The sequence below is a fragment of the Vigna angularis genome, chromosome 8 (genome assembly GCF_016808095.1).
Source record: "Vigna angularis cultivar LongXiaoDou No.4 chromosome 8, ASM1680809v1, whole genome shotgun sequence".
In the NCBI taxonomy this organism is placed as follows: Eukaryota; Viridiplantae; Streptophyta; class Magnoliopsida; order Fabales; family Fabaceae; genus Vigna; species Vigna angularis.
The window spans coordinates 9,028,471-9,050,430 of record NC_068977.1 but is presented as its reverse complement, the minus strand read 5'-3'; the positions used below and the strand labels follow the sequence as shown (position 1 = coordinate 9,050,430).

At 31.3% G+C, this 21,960-nt stretch overlaps 1 protein-coding gene across 5 annotated transcripts; it reads left to right on the top strand.

Annotated features, from left to right (window-relative positions):
• The first annotated feature begins 4,974 nt into the window (after nucleotides 1-4,974).
• Nucleotides 4,975-7,986, top strand: LOC108343766 (cyclic dof factor 1). Of its 5 annotated transcripts, XM_017582139.2 has the most exons (3): nucleotides 4,975-5,264; nucleotides 6,391-6,898; nucleotides 7,013-7,986. In XM_017582139.2, exons 1-3 carry the CDS (start codon nucleotides 5,148-5,150, stop codon nucleotides 7,714-7,716), a joined length of 1,329 nt encoding a protein of 442 aa, XP_017437628.1. In that variant the 5' UTR covers nucleotides 4,975-5,147; the 3' UTR covers nucleotides 7,717-7,986. The 5 variants fall into 5 exon arrangements, with proteins under 5 accessions (XP_017437628.1, XP_017437627.1, XP_052723380.1 ...); XM_017582138.2 differs by having other exon boundaries at nucleotides 6,391-7,986; XM_052867420.1 differs by lacking the exon at nucleotides 4,975-5,264 and adding an exon at nucleotides 5,476-5,596 and having other exon boundaries at nucleotides 6,391-7,986.
• Nucleotides 7,987-21,960: the final 13,974 nt, after the last annotated feature.

Here is a 21,960-nt window from a genome sequence, read left to right as displayed (position 1 = left end):
GAGCCTAAGATTCAGGGGAGAGTGTTATGTCATATTAAGGAATGAATCTGTTTTCTAGCTTAAAATGTTATGAAACACTAGTTTCTTGACAAATATGCTGCGGCTAATACATGTTCGTGTCATAACATGCCCATCAGCTTGCATGAAGAAAGTAATTTTGATTTGTATTTCATCATAAAATTATATTTTTTTCTTATGTGCTTCAGATGCACAAAGGTCAACTAAAGGATGGTTTACTTGTTGCCATTAGAAGTGTAAAAATCACCAAAAGCTTCAGCACTCAAGATTTTGTGCATAACATAGAGCAGATATTCAAATACAGACATCGTCATTTAGTCAGTGTTCTTGGACACTTCTTTGAATGTTATTTGGACGATTCAAGTGTCAGCAGCATATTTATTGTGTTTGAGTATGTTCCTAATGGCACACTCAAGAGCTGGATTTCAGGTGATTCATAAAAACTTGTTTCTCGAATAGAGTGTAAAACTGGTATCTTTCCAACAAGAAATAGAATGGATATGGAAGTTTCTCTTGATGAAATTCTATTAGTAAAATATCTGTATATCAGTTTCATGATGTTCTAAATTTAACAAAGTTTTTTCTTGTTAAACCATATATTTCAGTCACAATGATGGCATTTCTCACAACCATCTCTTTAACCTGTTATGTGGTAGATAGTGTTAGGTTCCTAAATTGGGAACCTAATTTCAAGACTCACTTCCTCTCCAAGAAACACAGAAAGAAGGAGAAATCTATATGTTATTCACAAGTATAGTATCTGTACAATCAAACGTAGAGGCATAACCCTCTTCCACAGGTATAAACCCGTAAGCAACTAAGGAATCAATAATATCCCGCAATCCCTTCTACTTAGCCTCTATTTATACAATCTTACAATCTCACCAAAACTGTCCTAAACCGTTAGTTTGTTATATTCAGTTCCTCCTATTTCTCCTCTCATAAACTAACCATCCTTTCTTATTCTTATCCCTATCAACACCCTCCCCTTGATCATCAACCTTGTCCCCAAGGTTGAAATTGGGGTACTGTTCTCGGATGGTTATTTCATCTTCCCAGGTGGCCCCTTCTGGTCCTCCTTGTTGCCACTCCACTAGCAGTTGCGATACGCTTCCTCCTTCTTTTGTCCGCTGCCTCCTTCCCAAAACACTCACGGGCCAAAACGAAGGCCCTTTTGACTGCAGATCAGGCGGTAGTTCCTTCTCCACCTAGTGCTCTCCTGCTGCCTTCTTCACCTGTGAAACATGAAACACAGGATGGATTCGAGCTGTCTCTGGCAACTACAACTTGCAAGTTGTCTCCCCCACCTTCTGAATCACCCGGAAAGGTCCAAAATACCTTGCTGACGGCTTTGGGTGGAGTCTAGTTGGCATTGAAGTCTGCCTATGGGGTCGTATCTTCAAATACACCCAGTCCCCCACTTCCACATTCGTGACCCGTCTCTTTTTATTAGCTTGTTGCACCATAATATCCTGCGCTCGTTCCAAATGGAACCTCAACTGTTTCAGAGCTTCGTCTCTGGTTTGAAGTTCTTGATTCACGGCCTCCACTAGAGATTCACCAGGAATGAATCTGTGCAAAGAAGGAGGTGCTCTCCCATAACACTGTCATCCAACCCCGAGGCTGCTCTGAACAGAAACACCTGAGATAACCTTCCAGAATATGGTTCACCACCTCCGTCTGCCCGTCTGTTTCTGGGTGATATGCGGTGCTCATTTTCAGCTGCGTCCCCTGGCTTTTGAATAATTCATTCCAGAACATGCTCAGGAACAATGGGTCCCTGTCGGTCACGATGGATTTTGGGATCCCATGCAATCTTACTACTTCTCTCATGAAAATATCAGCCACCGTCCTTGCCGAATAAGGGTGTTTGAGCGGTATGAAATGGGCATACTTGCTCAAACGGTCCACCACCACCAAGATAGCATCGTACCCCTGGGACTTAGGCAACCGTACCACGAAGTCCATGCTAAGCTCTTCCCAAACTACATTTGGAATTGGCAAGGGCTGTAGTAATCCTTGCGGAGATGATGCTAAATACTTGTGTTGTTGACACACAAGACATTTAGCCACAAACTCTGTAATATCCTTCTTCATCCCGATCCAGAACAAGGACTGAGCTATCCTCCGGTATGTCTTGTAGACTCCCGAGTGGCCCCCTGTTTGAGTTTTTTTCGATGTTTAATTTAAATAGCACAGCCTAATTAACTACTTTAAATAAAATTTGTTTAGAAATTTATATTGAATAAAAATAAAACATATTTATTCTATATAAATATGCAAGTTTTATCTTAAATATTAGTTTTGTAAAATTAAATTAGATTTAAAATTAATATATTAAGATATTAGAAATATAATATATATATATATATATATATCTATATATATATATATAATATAAAATTAACTTTTAGATAATAGTTTGAAATTTTTTATTTTTTACTTTTGTATTACAAATTTAAAATTGTCAATGATTTTTTAAGTTAACTATATATTAATTTTTTTTAATAAATACATGTTATAATTATTAAAAGTTAAGCGCATATATAACTATATTAAATAATTAAAATAATACTAATTACATTAAAATTGTAATTTTTTACTATTAAAAATAAAATATATCAATATTTATCATATTAAAATTAATATTTATCCTGTGATATTAATATTAATATTTTAAAAAATTAATAAAATAAAAAATAAATCATTATGATTAAGTATGAAAAACATTTAAATAATAAAGATTTGAAAAAAAAAGTGTAATTATTGATTAATTGTATAATTAAAGAATAAAATAGGTATTTGTTTGAAAAGAATAAGCAGCAATTGAAGGCGGCGCAAAGAGAGAATAGACTGAATGAGGTGTCGTTGAAGTCTGCATCACCTTTTTGCCCTTTTTCCACTGTGGGTCCCACTTTCTGTCGTCACCCTAGCTTTTCACCACTTTAATAATTTTCATAAATCATTTTATCATTATCTTTTCAAAATTAACACTTTTTATTTTAATTTACCCTCACTCTAAAATTTTTCTTTTCTAACAATGTCATTTCTGAGAATGAGAAACAAACTAACTAAACCATGTTCTTATAACAAGAAAGAAAATAAATACTCATTCTTTACTGAATTTTAAGGTTTTTTTATATATGTTTTAAATAAAGTTAATATGTTTTTTCATTTTTAGATTATTTTTAAAACTTTTGTATTCGTTTTAAATTATATATAATATAATATTATATATTATATTATATAATATGTATATTATTCTATATGATTTTTACGATCATGTGAACTATTTTAAAATTTGTTGTTATGATCAGTAACGTGAATAAGATAATTAATTCAACATTAGAAAAATCTTAATATAATTTCGAATTAAGTTTACAAGTCAAACATATTGAGTTATGATTATAATTGTGTTAATATAAATTTATTTTGAAATTTATAAATATGAATCTAGATATATAAAGAAGTAAGTGATTGATATTTATTGTGAATTTAAGACATTGATAATTGATCTACTTAATTACTAATTTAAATATTATATTACTTTTGACATATATTCGTCTGTACGGTTTGGTGTTGAAGTACCAATAACTTAAGAAAATTTAATTATGTTGATCCAAATTAATGTAAGATGATTTGAGAAAAATATATAGAAAAATTATATAGTGACTCCACATATTTTATATGATTTTTATATGATTTTAAAAATATAAGAATAATATATATATGATTTAGAGATAAAATATAAAATAATTTGAAGACAAAAAATATATTTAACTATTTTGAATAATTAGTTAATCCAATATATTTTATTTTTAATAAAATAAAACTTATATAAAAACTTTAATTTTATTTAAATTTCGATTAAGGTAGTTAAACACCATATATTATTAAAATATAAAAAATGACCATATGATTTATAATTTAAAATTTTAAATAGTTCTTTTAAGATTAGTTATATATTAGTATTAATTTTTGTAATTGATTTTAACCATAAAATACGTATTTAATTATATCAATAATTAATGTATATTAACATTAGTTTTCTGTCTGATAAATAAGTGATAATATCTATTAAACATATGTTTAACTATACTAATTAATAATAAAGTTACTAGACTTAATGTTAGTGTAAAACTATAAGTTTACTTATTTTACTAAAATTAAAATATACAAGTAGTTGTTATATCAATATATTAAATATTTGTAATATATTGAACCTTCCATGAGAGTGATTAAGGAAGAGAGGTTCATGAACGCAGATTGGACATTAATGATATTAAAAATAAATCGAAAATTCGAAAGTGATAAGAAGAGGGGTTTCATATTCTATTCTGTACGGTCCAATGTCTTAATTTCGCCCTTCATCACATTTTCCCCAAAAAATTTATAAAAAATGGAGGAAAGGACAGCACTGTTTCCTAATGAGAAAAACTTTACTACCACAATTATATAAAAATGTTTCATTTACTATAATAATTGCCATAAATATTTTTTATCAATCTAACATATGTCATACGTAGTCGAAAAGATTAAAGATCAATGTTTAAATTAGAATTATTATTAGTTTAATTTTGTTATTTGTATATTATATTATAAAAATTTCATAGTATAGAAAGAGATTTTATTAAAATTTAAAGAAAAAAGTTAAATTTATACAAGTATAACATTTTTCTTAATATTTGACATCATGAAAAAATAAATTATGTTTCAATATTGAATATTTTAATAATATTATGATTTTTTTCTGTGATTTTAATTTATAAAAATGATTTAATTTATATTTAGAAAGATAAAAAGAATATATATATATATATATATATATATATATATATATATATATATATATATATATATAAATGAGTATATCCGTTAGAAATATAAAAATATGAATAAATATATCCGTTATTTAGCGGAGACAACGAGATAAAAATTGTATACATGCTTGTGGAAACAAAAGCTGCTTTTTTTACCATCTCATTTTCTCTCTCTTTCTCTATCTCTCACTCTTTCTTTCTCTGTTCTATCTATATCTATGTATCTTGGAGCTGCTCAGAAGCTTCATACTGTTCTTGTGGAAAAAAAACCATTCAACAACAGTACCATTAATTAATACAGAAGGGGACATGTCTAATAAGGATCCGGGTATTAGGCTCTTTGGCAGGAAGATTCCGTTGCCGGAATCTCAGATTCCGGCCAGTTCTCAGATGGGATATCAGATTCAGGCCAACTCTGCAACCATGGTACTTACTCATGAAGGATGCCCAAAAGCCATTTTTCTTGGACTCATATACTATTTTATTTTGTGGGGTTTTCATTAAAAAAATACCATTCCTTTTTCTATGCCATTACTGGTTACTAGACTTATTTTCTAGCTTTAGAATAGTGTGAAATATAAAGAGTATTTATTCCTAAGAAATTTCCCTTTTAACATTTTGAGAATGTGTATCTGATGCACGTTCAGATTCATGGTAGCAAAGGCTGGTCTCAATCGTTCATTTTGAGTAAACTTTTCGTTGACAATTTGTCCTTATGTTTTCTCGTTTCTACAGGAGTTTGGTGAATTTTGACCAAGGTTGGTGAAGTTGTCTTGTGTGAGTAATTGAGTTTTTAAAGAAAAATATGCCTAACATTTGGTTTTTGTTGTCATGAGAGTGTAGTTTTGTTTCAGATTTCAAATAGGTTCTGCTACATCTCTATGGTGGTTTTCTGTTCTTTAAAAGCAGGTCATACTGCTGAAAGAAATATAACGTTAACTTGTTTCAGCTTTATTGGAGCAATGCCGTTGATTGTCTATGAATAAATTCCTTTCCATCTTTAGACAAAAATGTTGATATATGGGATTAATATTTTCTTTGGATTAATGTGGCTTCATTGTACTAGAATCTTTCATTTAGTTACTTATTCATTTTTCCTTATCAGCACTTCTGCAGTTTGCATGAAAAAAAAAAAAACCTGGTTCCCTTTTGAAGAACAAAAGTTCGCAACAATCTAGTCCAAAAGTTTCTAGGTGCTCTTTGTGGTCATTTTTCAGTAAATTTATGCAATTGTTGCTGTTTATAAGTTGCCAGTTCTAGTATGATTCATTTTCATGAATATGACAGTTTGATGGGAGACATAAACTGAAGTTGAAGTTGAGACAGATTAGAAACAGGAGATGAACATGGTTTCATGTATGAACCAATATGCTATTCCTTGATAAACTGATATTTTCTATTACTGAGAAATTGCTGAATTCCAATTGTTCCTCTTGTGTGGTATTTTATATTTTTCATAGGAAATAAGTATTGATTTTGCTTCTCGTCTATTCTTAATTTTCCCACAACATTGTTCTGCTTAACTTGTCATTGATTAAAGCTTAAATTTCAGAATGCTTACAATGGCTTAAAGAAAAAAGAAGTTGAAATGCCCTGTACTGAAAACTCTGAGCAACTAGAGAATTATTCTGATTCAACGGATAGCAAACAAGAGACTCTGTATAATCGGCAGGAAAATGAGTCAAAAGTAAATTCCAAAACAGTGGAAAATAATACAGAGAGTAGCAGTACAGATCAAGATAAAATCTTCAAGAAACCAGACAAAATTCTGCATTGTCCTCGATGCAACAGTTTAGACACCAAATTCTGTTATTTCAATAACTACAATGTGAACCAACCTCGGTATTTCTGCAAGAACTGCCAAAGGTATTGGACTGCAGGTGGAACCATGAGAAATGTTCCAGTGGGTGCGGGGAGACGAAAGAACAAGCACCTAGCTTCTCAATACCGGCACATTATTGTATCTTGTGACGGAATTCCAACTACAAGTGACTCTTCTTGTCACCAACTTGCCACAACACTTCAATCTGCTGCTGTTTTCAGGTCTTCAACAGATAATGGTACTGTGTTGAAATTTTGTCCGGATGCCCCTCCTCTTTATGAATCCATGGAGTCAATGCTTAATCTTAAAGAACAAAATCGAAGTGCTGATGAAAATACTGTCAATTATGCAGAAAAAGGGGAGGAGGAAGTATCCTTATGTGGATCATCATCTATGACCAATGCTTACACTCCAAGAAACAAATCAACTGAACCAACTGCATCAAAACCTATGCAGTGTTATCCTGTTCCTCCGTGGATATTCCCTTGGAATCCAGATTGGAACAATGTTGCTTCCACTGCATCACTTCACCCCTCTTCACTACAAATGTGTAACCCTTATAACAGTGCCGACCCTGCTTCAATGCAGTGGTGTCCTACACCGATCATGGCAGTTCCAACAATCTGCCCACCAAGCTTTCCCTTGCAATTTGTTCCTGGATCATACTGGAGTGGACCACCTGTGTATGGTGGTGGAACAGGAGCTGCTTCAATGGGTTTCAATGCCTGCCTTTCACCTACTTCCTCTACCAGTAATAGCTGCTGCTCAGGCAACGGCTCCCCAACACTTGGCAAACACACAAGAGACAATCTTTCAACAGATGAAGAAAAATCAGACATGTGTATCTTGGTTCCAACGACCCTTAGAATTGATGATCCAAATGGGGCCTCAAAATTGGCCTCATCAGGAACCAACCCTGAATGTGTACCAGAAGGTACTATTTCAAAAAGGGCAAAGCCTAGAGAAGGCAAAGACCGTGTCTTGGGTGTGTCTCAAATCTTGGAAGCTAACCCTGCAGCTATTTCTCGTGCTCATGCATTTCAAGAGGGCATGTGATGAGTTTCTAGCCTCCACTTCCCCTTCATAATCTTGTGCATATTGCTTGGTTCACAAGCATAAAATTTGTTTTGCAGGTAGCATTTTTGGTTTGTGCAGTCCACTTTGTAACTACATTCTGTTGTTTTAAATTTATTTTTGAATTATGATCTCTGAAATTGTTCATTCTTGGAGATGCTAGCTAGTGCAGCAATAATACAGTGATCCATGCATCACTCACCATTTAAGGTAGTGTAAATGGCAAGTTTTGTGATTGTTCTCTCTAACAAATTCTTAGGTTTCTTGTTCCTTATTCTAACAAAGAATTCTTAGTTTCTCTAAAAATAATGTTACACCAAATCAAATTAAAACATATAATTAGAGATTCGGATTGAATAAGACATGGACAGTGTTTACTCATAACTAAAAAAAATTCATCCGTATTTGCCTGTTATTTATACAAATTCTCGTTTAAAAAATATTCGTAAATAATTTAAAATTTGTCGATACTTTCGAATATTTTAAAAAATATATTTTTATAAATTATTAAAATTAAAATTAAAATATAATATAAATTTAATTTAATTTTATAAAATATTAATTAGTTTTAATTTTAATTAAATTTAATAAATTTTTATTTTTATTTTTTACATATAGTTTATATCTTCAGATAGTGAAATTTTGAGTATCAACTATTACGGGTTTTATTCGTTCGCGGATAAATTTTTTTATCATCCTATCTGTAATTATATATATATTTTGGCCGAGAATAATCTTGTGTTAGAGTTATCATAATCAGTTGACGTGGCATCCCTTATTTCTTTTTTGTATAGATAAAGTAATGGTTTTGGACGACACGGAAGAGTTTGTTTCTGAATTTGATTCGATTCCCGATTTGGGAAAATAGCAGCTCTTAGAGAAAAGTTGTGGGGCCAAAAGAAGAAAATTAAGAGGTTAAAATAGTATATAATACCTTTTTTGAACAACATTATCTAAAAGCCTATAAGTACAATGAAGGGGTAAAAATCTTTCATAAATTTACATGACATTACATGATATATTTTGCTTTTCACGCTCTTAAATGAAAATAAACTATTTGATTAAATTACAATTTTTGAGTCCTTATTTTATTTCCAATTTAGTGATTTTCTATAGTTCAATTCTTTGTTTTTGTATATCTAAAAATAATTTAATTTACTAAAATATAAAAATAAAATTTTACAAAACTTAAGGATAGGAAAAGAAAAATTAATGAAAGATTTGCCTCTTTGTATACCGGTAAATAATTAATTATATTCCTCCAAGTTTGAAAATTCATCTATATTAATAGGTTGTAAATAAAAGTTAATCGTTGAAAAAGTGTTAGTTGGTTGTTAAAATATGTTAAGTAAGTAAGGGTATATGGTAAAATTATCTATTATAGTAAGTAGCTCATAAATATATAATTATAGAAATATGCAAGTTGATTTTCAATTTTGTAGTTTTTTATTTAGCAATCAATAATTTTAATTACATATTTTACTTTCAATTATTATATTTGTTGTGCTATTATTTTACTAATATTTTTTATCTAATTTAAAATAAAGTGAAAATATTAAGTAGACATCTTATTTTCATTTTGTGAATTAATATAATAGTTAAAATATAGTGCAATATTAAAAAAAACTACCGTATGATAATTTCCATATATTTCAAATTTAAAGTTGAAACAGTAAAATATAAAACAGTATCATGAACAATATAATAGTAAAATAAATAATGTAACAAAATTATTAAAAGAAACTAATTGTTGTATATGATTAATATCTTATGTAATAAAAAACTATTATATAAAAAAATTGCATGTGGAAAAATGAAAAAAAAAAAACTCCTTATATACACAATATTAAAAGGAAAATTTAAGAATTAGTTTAAAAATAAAAAGGAAAATAAGTAAATATAAAAGTCATAAGCTAAACATTAATGTATACAAAAATTTCAATTAACGTATAAAGAACTAAAAGTTACTGACAAAAATTTAGTGAGGTCAAACAAGCTTCTCTTTCAATTTTGAAAATTCACATTTTTAGTTCAAACCAAAATAGATCCTTATTATTAACTTTGATTAGTATAAAATAATTATTAATTTATATGTTAAAAAATAGAGTAAATCATTAATTTCAGAGTCTATTTTATTGGCTTTTCATATAGATGAATAGGTTTTTATCACTTGTGGAATGTATTATAATACTACTAATAATAAATAAATAAATAAATAAATAATTAATAATCAGTGCACATGATAAATGTTAGAATATACCAACATCTTACGAAAGTAGAAAAACACACATTAATTTTTTAGTGTCTCAAATATCTAACAAGAAGTAGATCAAAACACTCTACACTTTATATTTAGAAATAATTATATTTTGCATATGTTTTGAACAATAGAAACTAAGTTTAAAATTCTTTCTTTTAAACACCTCATGGTGGGTAAAGATAAAAATGATTAGGTGTTAAAGAATATTCTTCATACAAAACTTGTAAAAGATTGTTAAAGAATACTTGCGTTCTAAAATCTAGAAAAAAATTATTTATATGATTTATGAAAGTTGCACGAATTAAAATAAGATTAATTTAATATATATATATATATATATATATATATATATATATATATAATTTTATTGATTTTGTAATATTAAATTAGATTTAAAATTTATAAAAAATATTAAAAAATATGTATACTTTAAAATTTAAATAAAAAAATTATAAAAAGTATTCATGTGATTTATTGGAAGTACTACATTATTTAAAAATAAAATCAAGTTAAAAATATATATATTCGAAGCATGATATTCGTCTCGATTACAAATAAAATTAATTTAAATTTTTATTAAAATTCAATATAATAGTGTTAAAAGAAAAAAACATAAAATTTATTTTATTTCTCTGCCACTATTTTGCTTATTCATTATTTGGAACTAACTTTGAAATATATTTTTAATTTGTAAAAAATTGAAAGCATTTTTTTTATGATATCCCATCATTCTAATTCATTATTTTGTTCACTATCATATTTTGAATTTAATATTTTCATCATTTCTAAAAGGAGACAAAAGATAATAACATTTTTACAGAGTTTTAGAAAAATACCTAAGAACGCAATTCAACTGTCTTGTATTTTCTTTTTTACACATATACAATTAATTACACTATATAAAATTAAAAATAAGAATGCATACTTCTTCATAATTTCAAGAATTTAAGCTTGAATTTATGTGAACGGAAATCTAGTGACATATTTAGCTGCATCTCTATGATAAATTTTATGCAACGGAAGGGCAACAAATTTACTTACGAATAAACCATTTGTATTTTTATTTTCTTCACATTTTTCTCATAAACGTTCTCATTGAAAATCGTGTCGAAACATGATCTGACTTCAATACAAACACTTATTTTCATTAAGGTTAGCCAAGTCACTTTTCTATTGCAACAATTAACTATATAATATTTGAGTATGTTTTTGTTGAATGGAACCGGGGAAAACTCCTTCTGCCTCCGCCCGGAAACACTCCTCCTCGTCCGATCGGTCCTTCTTCCTTCGCTCTCCTCGCGCTCGTTCTCCACGCAAATGGGTTGACCTGCAGCAAACACTCCGATGCTCAAGTCAGAATGGGCTTTGGCAAGTCTATATAATTATCACAGAACAGAGAATTTACCTTCTCCTTTGACTGCTATTTATATGATTTCAGAGAATATTACCCATTAATTTACCTTTTAATGGCTTTCAATGCGTATCTTAAATACTCGACAATGACCGTTACCTCATTAACTAAGCATTCATGAACCTTTGACTGCTGTCTCCCGTCCATAGTTCTGTATATCCGCCCGACCGGTCGTATAACTCTTAAGAGATCCGATCGGACATACCAGACTGAGACACCCGATCAGATATATTAGCCTTGCTTCTACCCGCTCGGCACTGTCTAAACCTTCCCGGTCGGTTGTCCGTCCTCGGTAGTAACAGAGTATTTTCTTTTTACTTTATTATAATAAGTAATGTATAAGACAAGATGAAGTGATATAATAAATTTAATAAATCTTATTAGTAGAGATTTAAAATGTGTTTGATGGTGAATTTTAAGACTAATTCAATTTTATATGTATTTATAGAATCGAGTATACATTATGAAGATGAGTTTTACGGATTTCTTTAATTTTCTCTTCGTCAACTGGTTTTTCTTTTCCTTTCCTTGGTACTCGTCCTCTATGGATAGATGATGGTGTGCATGTAAAACTTAACCTAAATTAATTACATCAATAGATATACTATTTATAGGATAATTATAGTCTTGTAGACCCTTACATATATAGACCTATGTAGACCATTATCTATGTTATGAGTCAGTTGTCTGATTCAAAATATACTAAATTAAATAATAGCTCGCCGTTGGAGTATGACAGACCAATTTATAATTAAGTAGAAATAAGTCGACTTGTGATCGGATAGAAACTGATTGACTTGTGACTGAGTAATATCATAATGTATACAATATATTATATAACTTATTCATAAGATAAAGTTTACATTCATTTATATACTATAATTTAGTCTTATTTTTAATTGATATCAAATTTTTATAAAATATAAGACCAATATACAATATATAATGAATTAGCGAACAATATCTTAACTACAAATCGATCGTATGAAAATGAATTAAACTTAACCTTACTTTCTAGTATTAATTTTTTTTATAATGAAGTCAGCAAAGTTCTTGTTGATAATGCTTTGAAGTGCACTTCTTACAAGGCTAGACAGACACTCTTTTTCTATGGCTTGTGCGTTTGCTTTATCCCTTTCCCCCTTTTTTACTTTGACGCAATTGATCTTATGACTTGGGCGAGGTTAGTATCTATGTTAAAGCCATGGTTGGGGGCGTTGCTTTTTACAATGGAAAGACCCCATTATCAACCAAGTGGAGATATTTACTTGTGGAATATAAGCTTTTATGACTCATCTTATGTCAAAAGAGTGGCTCAAATAATGCATCCATAAAAAAGCCATTCTTTTATAAGACCCACAATAATTCTTTTTAAAGCCATAATATATATTATGTTTTTTTATTTATTTTATATTAATGTTATAAAGAGTTTGCCATTAATGTTCTCATTGATGTACGATGTTCTTATTCGGCTTAGATGTCTACATAGTATTGTCATCAAGCTTTAGTTTGACGATGACCCACTTAGGAACACAAATGTTCTGTCTATTGGTTGGAGTTTATGTTTTTCCACATAAAGTAAGAATGTATCTAAGTTTTAGATGATACATTTTCCCATCATCTTATAATGGTGAGACTTACAGATAACATCTAATACCACCTACCAACTCTTACAGTAATTTGTTTCATTCATGGCCCGTCTAGCCGTTTGATTGAAATACTTGGTGAATCAAAAGTTTCCAAGAAAGAGAACAAAATATAAAAGTTATAATTTAATGCCTTGTTGCTATTAGAATTTTAAATGAGATAATGATGACAACAACTAAAAGTAATTTGTGTCTTAAACCATTTTTTATTAACAAGTTGAGAATAATATTAAAATAAAAATAAAAATTAATTTAAAAATTTAAATTCTTATATTACATTATTTGAATGATACAAATATATAATAATATTATAATTTGAATTATTAATATTTATAAATTAATAATTTTATCATGGTTTCATTTTGAATAAATTTCATAGTAAGAGTTTTTAGTCTTTCAAAATTTAAGGTGTCAAAACGAGTTGTGTTTGGTGGGTGAGCTAGTGAATTGAGTTAAAATGTTTAACTTGTTGGTTCACTTTAGTCTATTTTGTCTAGCCCATCAAATGAGAGACCAAAGGTGAAACAATATGTTCTTAAATTGTTAACCCGTTTTTTTTTTATAATTTAAAAATTTAAATAAAAATAAATACAAAAATTAAATTTTATATATTATACTTTTTGTAAAAAATACAAATATATAATATTATTATAATTTAAATCATTATCACTTACCGGTTAAACTCTAAGGATTAGTAAAATAAAGTAATTTAATATGTAAATATAATAATTATTTTAATATATTAAATAAAAATATTAACTAACCAATTAAAAACTTAAATATTTTAAAAATAAAAAATTTAAAAAAGAAAAAAGTGACGAGGCAAGTTACAATTTGTAGTCTATTTTTTAGAAACTTAACTTAATTTAACTTATTTTTGAGAAACAAAAATGAAAGGTACTCAAAAAAGAGAAATAGAGAGAGGAAAGAAGACAAATGACACACCAGATGTTCAAGAGGTAATTTTATATTATTTTCAAACTGTTATACAAGCACCAATTTATAGGAATGAAAAGATAGTAATAGAATATAACTGTTTTTAGTTTTGGATTTACAACTAGTATACTAACATACCTTCCTAAACAAAAAACATGACAAAACAAAACACCATTTCTGCACATGAAATGGTTGCTAACTTTATTTAACTTGATCTCCAAAGGTGTCTACTTTAACAACACTTATTTGTTTTTTAAGAGTTTGAAAATGTTCTCCTTTCAAAGCCTTTGTTAGAATATCTATAAGTTAATCTTCTGACATGCAGTGTGCAACTTCTAATTTCCCATTGCTAACTTGTTCCCTGATGTAGAGTGGAACCTTGTTTCAATGTATTTACTTCTCCCATGAGAAGTTTGGTGTTTAGCTAGATCAATGACTGACTTGTTATCCACAAATAGTTTTACTTTTCCAGCTAAATCAATCCTCAGTCCTTTCATCAAAGAATTCAACCAGGATGCCAGACAAGTAGCTTCACAGGCAACTATATACTTTGCCTCAAAAGATGATAAAGCCACCACAAATTCCTTTGTTGAGTTCCAAGAAATGGGTGACCCTTTAAGGAAAAAGACGTACCATAGTGTACTCTTTCTATCCCATTTGTCCCCACACCAATCTGCATCCAAATATGTAGTAATCTTGAATCCATTATACAACCTTTCCTCTTGGTAGCAGTATCTCAAAGGCATGTGTTCCTTGTAGATATCTAAGAATAAGTTTAGTTGCATTCATGTGTGACACCCTTGGACTTTGCATGTACCTACTTATCACTCCAACATTGTAACTCAAGTCTGGTATGGTGTTAGAGAGGTATCTTAAACTTTCAACAATTTTTCTATAATCTATTGGATCTACAGCTTCTTCCTCAGGTTCCTTTTCCAACCTCAATCCTACCTCTGCTGGTGTGTTGGCAACAATAATCTTGTGCATGTCAAACCTCTTCAACACGTCTAGAGCATACCTTGATTGATGCATCACAATTCCACACTCAATCTCATCAAAAGGAGCCTTTTATTTAGAAAAGAAAGGAATGTATAATTGGATGAAGAATCATTTAGACATTAACTTAAACCTTGTTTTTCCTTCATTACTAGCATGACTTCCTGATTTGGTGTTACAAAGCATTCTACAAAATCATATACACTTATTTCACTTTATCATGTCATAATCTTCATTTATGATTACTTTTATTCTAATATGAGACATAATGTCGCCCAGGTTCTTAAAAGTTACGTGGATGATATTAATAATGGATTTGCTGTTAGATTACTATGTGATTATAACTGGTTCAAGAAGAACAAGTTCAATAGTTTGAAATAGTTATACTTGTTGTAATTTGTATTATTATGTTATAACTTGTCGAATCAATATGAAATTTGTGCCTTGTTCAAAGCATTCTCTCACTTTCTACAAATTTTTAACAACTTTATTTATTTCTACCATTTAGTTTTGACATGTTCGATAAAAGAATCCTAGTGTAAGCATTTTTTGTTGTTGCAAAAGTTAGAGACACTGATCACGAGTGTCAATAATATCCAGCCAAAGAAAAACATGAGAACCAAAATAGAAAGTAAGCTAATGAAGATAATGAAAAACTTGAGAAAATATCTAATGGTATTATTTAGGAGGTGAATTATTCAATCTTAGAGGAGAGAAAATGACACAAGTTTATGTTTGAATTTTAGAAATGAAAGTATAAATTTAAGTGTCTTGTTGGCTAGAGACAAAAAAAACTGAATATTTTATAAAAGAAAACCTAAAAATTTATTATTTTAAGATTTTGGGTTAGAAATGATTTTAATATTTTATATAAACTATTTCTATTTTATTGGTGTTATATATTGGAATCAATTGATTTTTTATAAGATACATTAGTAATATCAGAATCAATTATTCATCTTGATATCTAACAAATAATTCATTATTGTCATAAGAAATATAAAAATATAATTATTTTCATTTTCTAATAAATTTATGTTTGGAATGCAATATTTACAATAATTTAATTCAGGGTTAAAAAAAATTGTATAAGTTAGTCAACTTAATTATTAAAAGATTTTGTTAATTAAGTAAAAGTGGTATATTGGTTCAGAAATATATTAATTTATTATTTAAATCTTTTAATACTTTGTTTAGAAAAGTAGCTACCTGAGACAATTTACTCAATAGAGTGGTGGATTTGTAATGATGGTAGGAGTCAATACAATATATATCACAACCTTGCAAGACATCTCTTCTACCTATTTAGATTAAACAACAAAGGTAATATAGCATGAAAATTCGTATGAGTTATGATCATAAGAAATATTTGGATTCTTGAACCATATTATATTAAGGATTGAGGGTCATTTCTTCCTGCACCTCCCTTTTCCTTCTTGCATCTTATAAAAAGTAGTATTCCCATTTTACCCTTAAAAAAACTTATTAAAAACCTTAATTCTACTTTTGATTCCCCTCTCCCTTCTTTCCTTTACCTTCAAAAGTCGTGCTGCCCCTCTCTCTACTATGACCTTCTTTCCTCCTTTCAGATGATCATTCCGGTGGTCCACCTCAACGCCACCTCTTGCTTGTGGAAACCATTTTCAACATCCACACCATTAAAACCAAATCATCATGATTTTAGACGATTTACATAATCAACGTCGGAATAAAAACTAAAAGGTGAGAGGCATTGAAGTCGTGCGACAACCATTGAACTCGCTGCCGAATCAAAGGCGAAGCACATGCTACGCATTTATGGTGAAAGGTGAGCTTGTATGAAGGATATGGTGACTCGCTTATGTACTTGTTCCATTTGGGAATGGTGACTCATGTTTTACTTGTTTTTATATTTCAAACAAAAATACACAACTGCATAAAGAAGGTAACATATAAAAGAAGAGAAAATGAACTCGTACATGAACGAGAGCTATACTTGCTTGTCGCAAAAAGCTAAAAAAATTTAGGTTTAATAGCATATTTTTTGTCCCCAGTTTTGTTTTGTTGAATAATGTCAATTCAGTACCTCATTTTAAAAGTGTTTGAAAGTGGTCCTCAATTATTAAATTTTGTGTCAAAATGGTCCCTTCCGTTAAATAGAATCAAACAGAGTTAAAGCATTGATGATCTGGCACAGTACAGTGATAACGTGTCAATTTAAAGTTGTATACATAGTGACAATTATACGTTAAATTGTAGAGTTTTTTTAATTGGAAAAAAATTAATTTAGGGCACTGCCACGTAAAACTCCTTCTCCAGAACTGCCCCTAGTTCGTCTTCGCATTCCTGGGCTCCTCCTTCTGCAGCGCCACCTTCACCACCGCTAACCCCTTGAAACATTCAAGTTTCTTCTTTAAAAGCTTAATCTTTCTTTCTGCTTTGTCTCTTAGTTTAATATCTTCTTTTAAGCTTCTTTTCCAGCTCATTAAACTGCTAAAACCCAAGATTTTTATTTTCAATTTTAGGGAGACAAAAATAAAATCACAGAATAAAATTTATCAAGTAGAAACCAAAAAGTTATGTCATTTTGTTTCCTTAATCTAAATTATATGAAGGAAACAAGAAACAATGTATGAAAATGACCTTGTTGCATAATGACTCTGCTTGTTCTTTGGCAACCTTTGAAGCCTGTCTCTCTGCTAGTAATCTCCCTCTGAGGCACTCGAGAGCAACCCACCCATCATGTTCTTTCGTTTTCTTGCCACTGATTACTCGAAACAATACGAATTCCATTTTATTATTTTTCTTAGCAGTGAGATAACCCATTTGAAAGAAGGTCCGTGAGAGAGAGAATTGAGAAACCCCCCTCCATGTGTGATTCTACTTGACAGTGGCTTGTGTTATTGGCTTGTTCTCTGTCCTTTTACCACAACAAGTTGTCCTCTTTGTGTGTTACAGACAAGTACTGCTGCTGCAACAATCACCGTAGGACGCTTGTGTTATGATGAGTTTGGTGTTGGAGGCCGCGACTTGCTTGGCCACCTCCGTCGGAGTGTAGAAGGGGTTAGCAGTGGTGACCAACGACTCCAACCAGTACTCTTATAGACGCGTCTTTTATTCCACAAAAGTTCTCATAACAAAAACTTCTTCCAATTTCTTTTCCTCATTCATCACTTCATTCTCAACCTCTTTTGTCTTCTCTGTCTTGCCGCAAATCACTACCAGTCCTGGCTTTGGCCTCGCCTTTGTCCTCTACAACACCACCAACCCTCCCAGGGGCCTCGTCAGACAACACTTCGGCCTATTCACCAACGCCACCGCCCCCACCTTTTTCCCCCTTGTCGCCGTCGAATTTGACACCAACTAGCGAGGGAGCTGAACACGACACGGGGAGGTTCCCAACACCACACGTGCGGTGGGGACGCTGGGTTACTTGGCGCCGGAGCTGGCCACGGTTTAATGAGTAATTTTGGGTTGTTCCTTTGTTCTTTTCTGCAGGTCTTGGATAGGATATTTAAGTTTGGGGTTCTTCTTCTTTGCAGATCAGCAGTGCGAATTAGGGTTTCAATTTGAGACTTTGGGGTCTTGTTCTTAGGTTCTTAATTGGGAATTTCTTGTGTATCTGCAATTGCAATGAATGAAATTAAGGTTGTGATTTTGTTCTATTTTGTTTTGCGATTTGCGAATGTGAGATTCCGTTTTGAGTTTGGGTCTGGGAGTTTTGTTTGATCTGCGTTTGGGTTTCTTTGAGAGCTTAGTTGTGTCTGCGTTGGATTTGACCTATGGATGTCCACCTTCGAGGTATGGATGGCAGTGAATCCTTAGGCTGATGCAGGTTGAACCTAGATGGGGAAGCTTCCCTAGCCAACCTCTCGCGCGAGTCACAGAGAAAGGGAACAAAACATTTATATTGCGGCAGCCCAATAATGACACATAAGTGTCAGATCATCAATCCATTAACGCCGTTTGGTTCTATGTAACAGAAGGGACGATTTTGACACAAAATTTAATAATTGAATACCACTTTGAAACACTTTTAAAACAAGTGACTAAATTGATATTATTCAGCAAAACTAGGGACAAAATAGGCTATTAAACCAAAATTTTAATATGAATTTTGTGTTTTGGATTCTATAATTCTAAATATATATTTTAGATTATATAATCTAGAATATATTTTTGTCTTTTGGAATATAATTTAAAATATATTTTTAGACCTAAAAATGTATTTTAAATTGTACATATTGATAGACAAATATATATTTTGAATTTGTAAGTTGAGATGTACTTTCCAAGTCTAGAAGCACTGATATACATATGTTGTTAATAGTTTAAGGTAAATTGAAAATCTAACATTAGATAAAAATGAGAGAAATAATTAGTATATAAGTAGAATGACTCATAAATTAATTGTTTTAAGATTGAGTTAGAAGTGATGTTCTAATCTCTTTTATAAGCTTGTTTGTGTTGTAAATTGTATAATTTGAAATGTGTTTCTAAATCCGATAATATATTCCGAATTGCACAATCAAATTAGGCGATTGTGAATCATAAATAGTAGAACCAACTAGAGAATGAATTCTCAAAAAGTAAAGTTGCACCTTCCTCCATAAATGAGCTTGTATAAAGAGAAACTTGAGACAATGAAGATGAAGAAGAAATGGTCACAATAAGACAACGATATAAAAAAATACACTTGGATTGGTGTTTCAAAATGTAATTAAGAATTAGGATCAGAGTTACTTGTTCTATAGCAAAAAGTTTTCATAGGCTTGGTAAATCTTACAAGTCAGTTTTGTGAGATTGAGTTAGACTTAAAGACCACTTCTTAATATGATATTAGAGTTTGGTTAAAGACTATCCTAGGGATATTTGTGTGGACATATTATTCCACCCGCTATCGGGCTACTATCAGACTACCCATTAATGTCTAGTCTCACGTTCAAGATGTATATACCTCAGCATGAGGGGACTGTGTTGAAAATCTCACATCGACTAGAGATGATGTCAATTTATAATATATAAGTGGGTGCAAAATCTCACCTTAAAAGTCGGTTTTATGGGATTGAGTTAGGCTTAAATCTACTTAACACATTTAATCCCAAAAAATATTTTTATATTCTAAAATTGATCTTTTTAAAATACTTTCAAATGCATGAAATACTAATATGAAACGTATAAAATAACACATTCTATATTGAGTGTTCCCAAAGTTATTTACAAATTTAGAAATTCTTTTCAAAATATTCATTCAAAAAAATAATTTTGTATTTCAAATTGGGCGTTCCAGAGAAGGTATTTTCAAATCTGAATATTGTTTTCCAAAACACAGTATATAAAAATATTTTTCTGAAATGAAACGAGCTGTCGAAAATATTTCCAAATTTAGAAATATTTTCCAAAATATGTAATCTAGAATATAAAAGTATTTTTCAGATTTAGTATTTCAAAATATATTTTTGAATCCTAAAATACGTTCAAGAACACCTAATTTGAAATGCATTTTTTTATACTTACTCAAGTATGTATTTCTTAAGACATTTTTTGAAATATCTTTCTAAACACTTAATCTAAACAATATTTGAAAAAGAGAGATGCTCCCTCCACCTCCACTCAATACTCCCTGCACCTCCCCATGACCAAATTGCCCCGCAGTAAATTTTTACCAACAACATTAATCTACTTTCATTAATTAGTATTCTTCTCTCCTTTATAACAAATGCACCCCCACAGACCAGTAAACTGTGCACACGAAAATCATTCATGCTTTTCTTCTTCTCCTTCCGAGCTAGATTGTGGTGGTGGGGTAAGTGTGCGTGGTGTGAGTCGGTGTGGTGGTGGGTTGTGCTGGAACGTTGGCTGGCAAGGAACCGCGGTGGTGGGTTGTGCTGGAACGTTTAAGGTGGTGGTGGTTATCGGAGCAGCAGGAGGAGCTTCGTCTCAGGTGCGGATGTCAATCCTTCAACGGAGGTGATGATCCGTCGACATCTGTTTAAGTGCCAAACGGATGTGCGACATCCGTTCTGGCGCTCCGGTCATCCCCTCCACAGAAACGGAACAGCAAAATACCAGAATAAGAAAACTAACCTCTAGCAGCTTTCTCCACCCACTAACGCACCGCCCACGAACCACCGCCTACCACCACCTCCACACCACCGCAACAGGAACACCCACACCACCGCACCACCAACGGCTCTCCAACGACACCAAACGGATCTCAAAAAGATGTGGGAAGAGAGTGAGAGAAGGATGTGGGAAGAGAGGGAGTCGACGGAAGTCGGACATTCGTCGAAGGCAAACGGATGTCCCACATCCGTTTTGGCCTTTCGTGGACACTGTTCAGCGCGACAAAGCAGAAAGCACCAGCGTAAACGGAAAACAAACCTGGACGCCGCAGATCCGCTCCTCCACCCAGATGAACGGCCTCCTCCGCCCAACGGCTACTCCACAAACGGTCCTCCGGAAAATGAAAAAGAAAGAAAGGGCCTCCTGAAAATGAAGAAGAAAGAAAGGGAGGAGTAGAAGTGAAAGCTTGACGGAAGAGAGAATGGTAAACGGAAATGGAAGGAGAAGAGGCTTGACGGAAGAGAGATTGGTAAACGGAAATGGAAGAGGTGTAGGAGTAAATCAGAGGTTTTAAATAAATTAAAATATTAAAATAGTAAAAGTAAATAAAAGTAAAAAATTTTAACCTGAGAATATAATTGGAATTAAAAAAAATTGGGGAGGTGGAAGAAGAGAGTTGTGGTGATGGAGGGAGCAACACCCTTTGAAAAAAAGAGTTACAAGGTTTTTTTTTTGTAATTTTAATGAGGCGTAGTTTGGGGATTACAGATTTTACGAGGGTGCAGAAAGAAACAAAGGATGTAGGAAGAGAAACCCCTAAAATTTGAGCCATAAGCCTCCATCAGATAAGGGTGTTGCTCCCTCCATCACCACACCTTTCTCCCTCCACCTTTCCTTTACTATTTTGCCCCTCAGTAAAATTTTATTTTTAG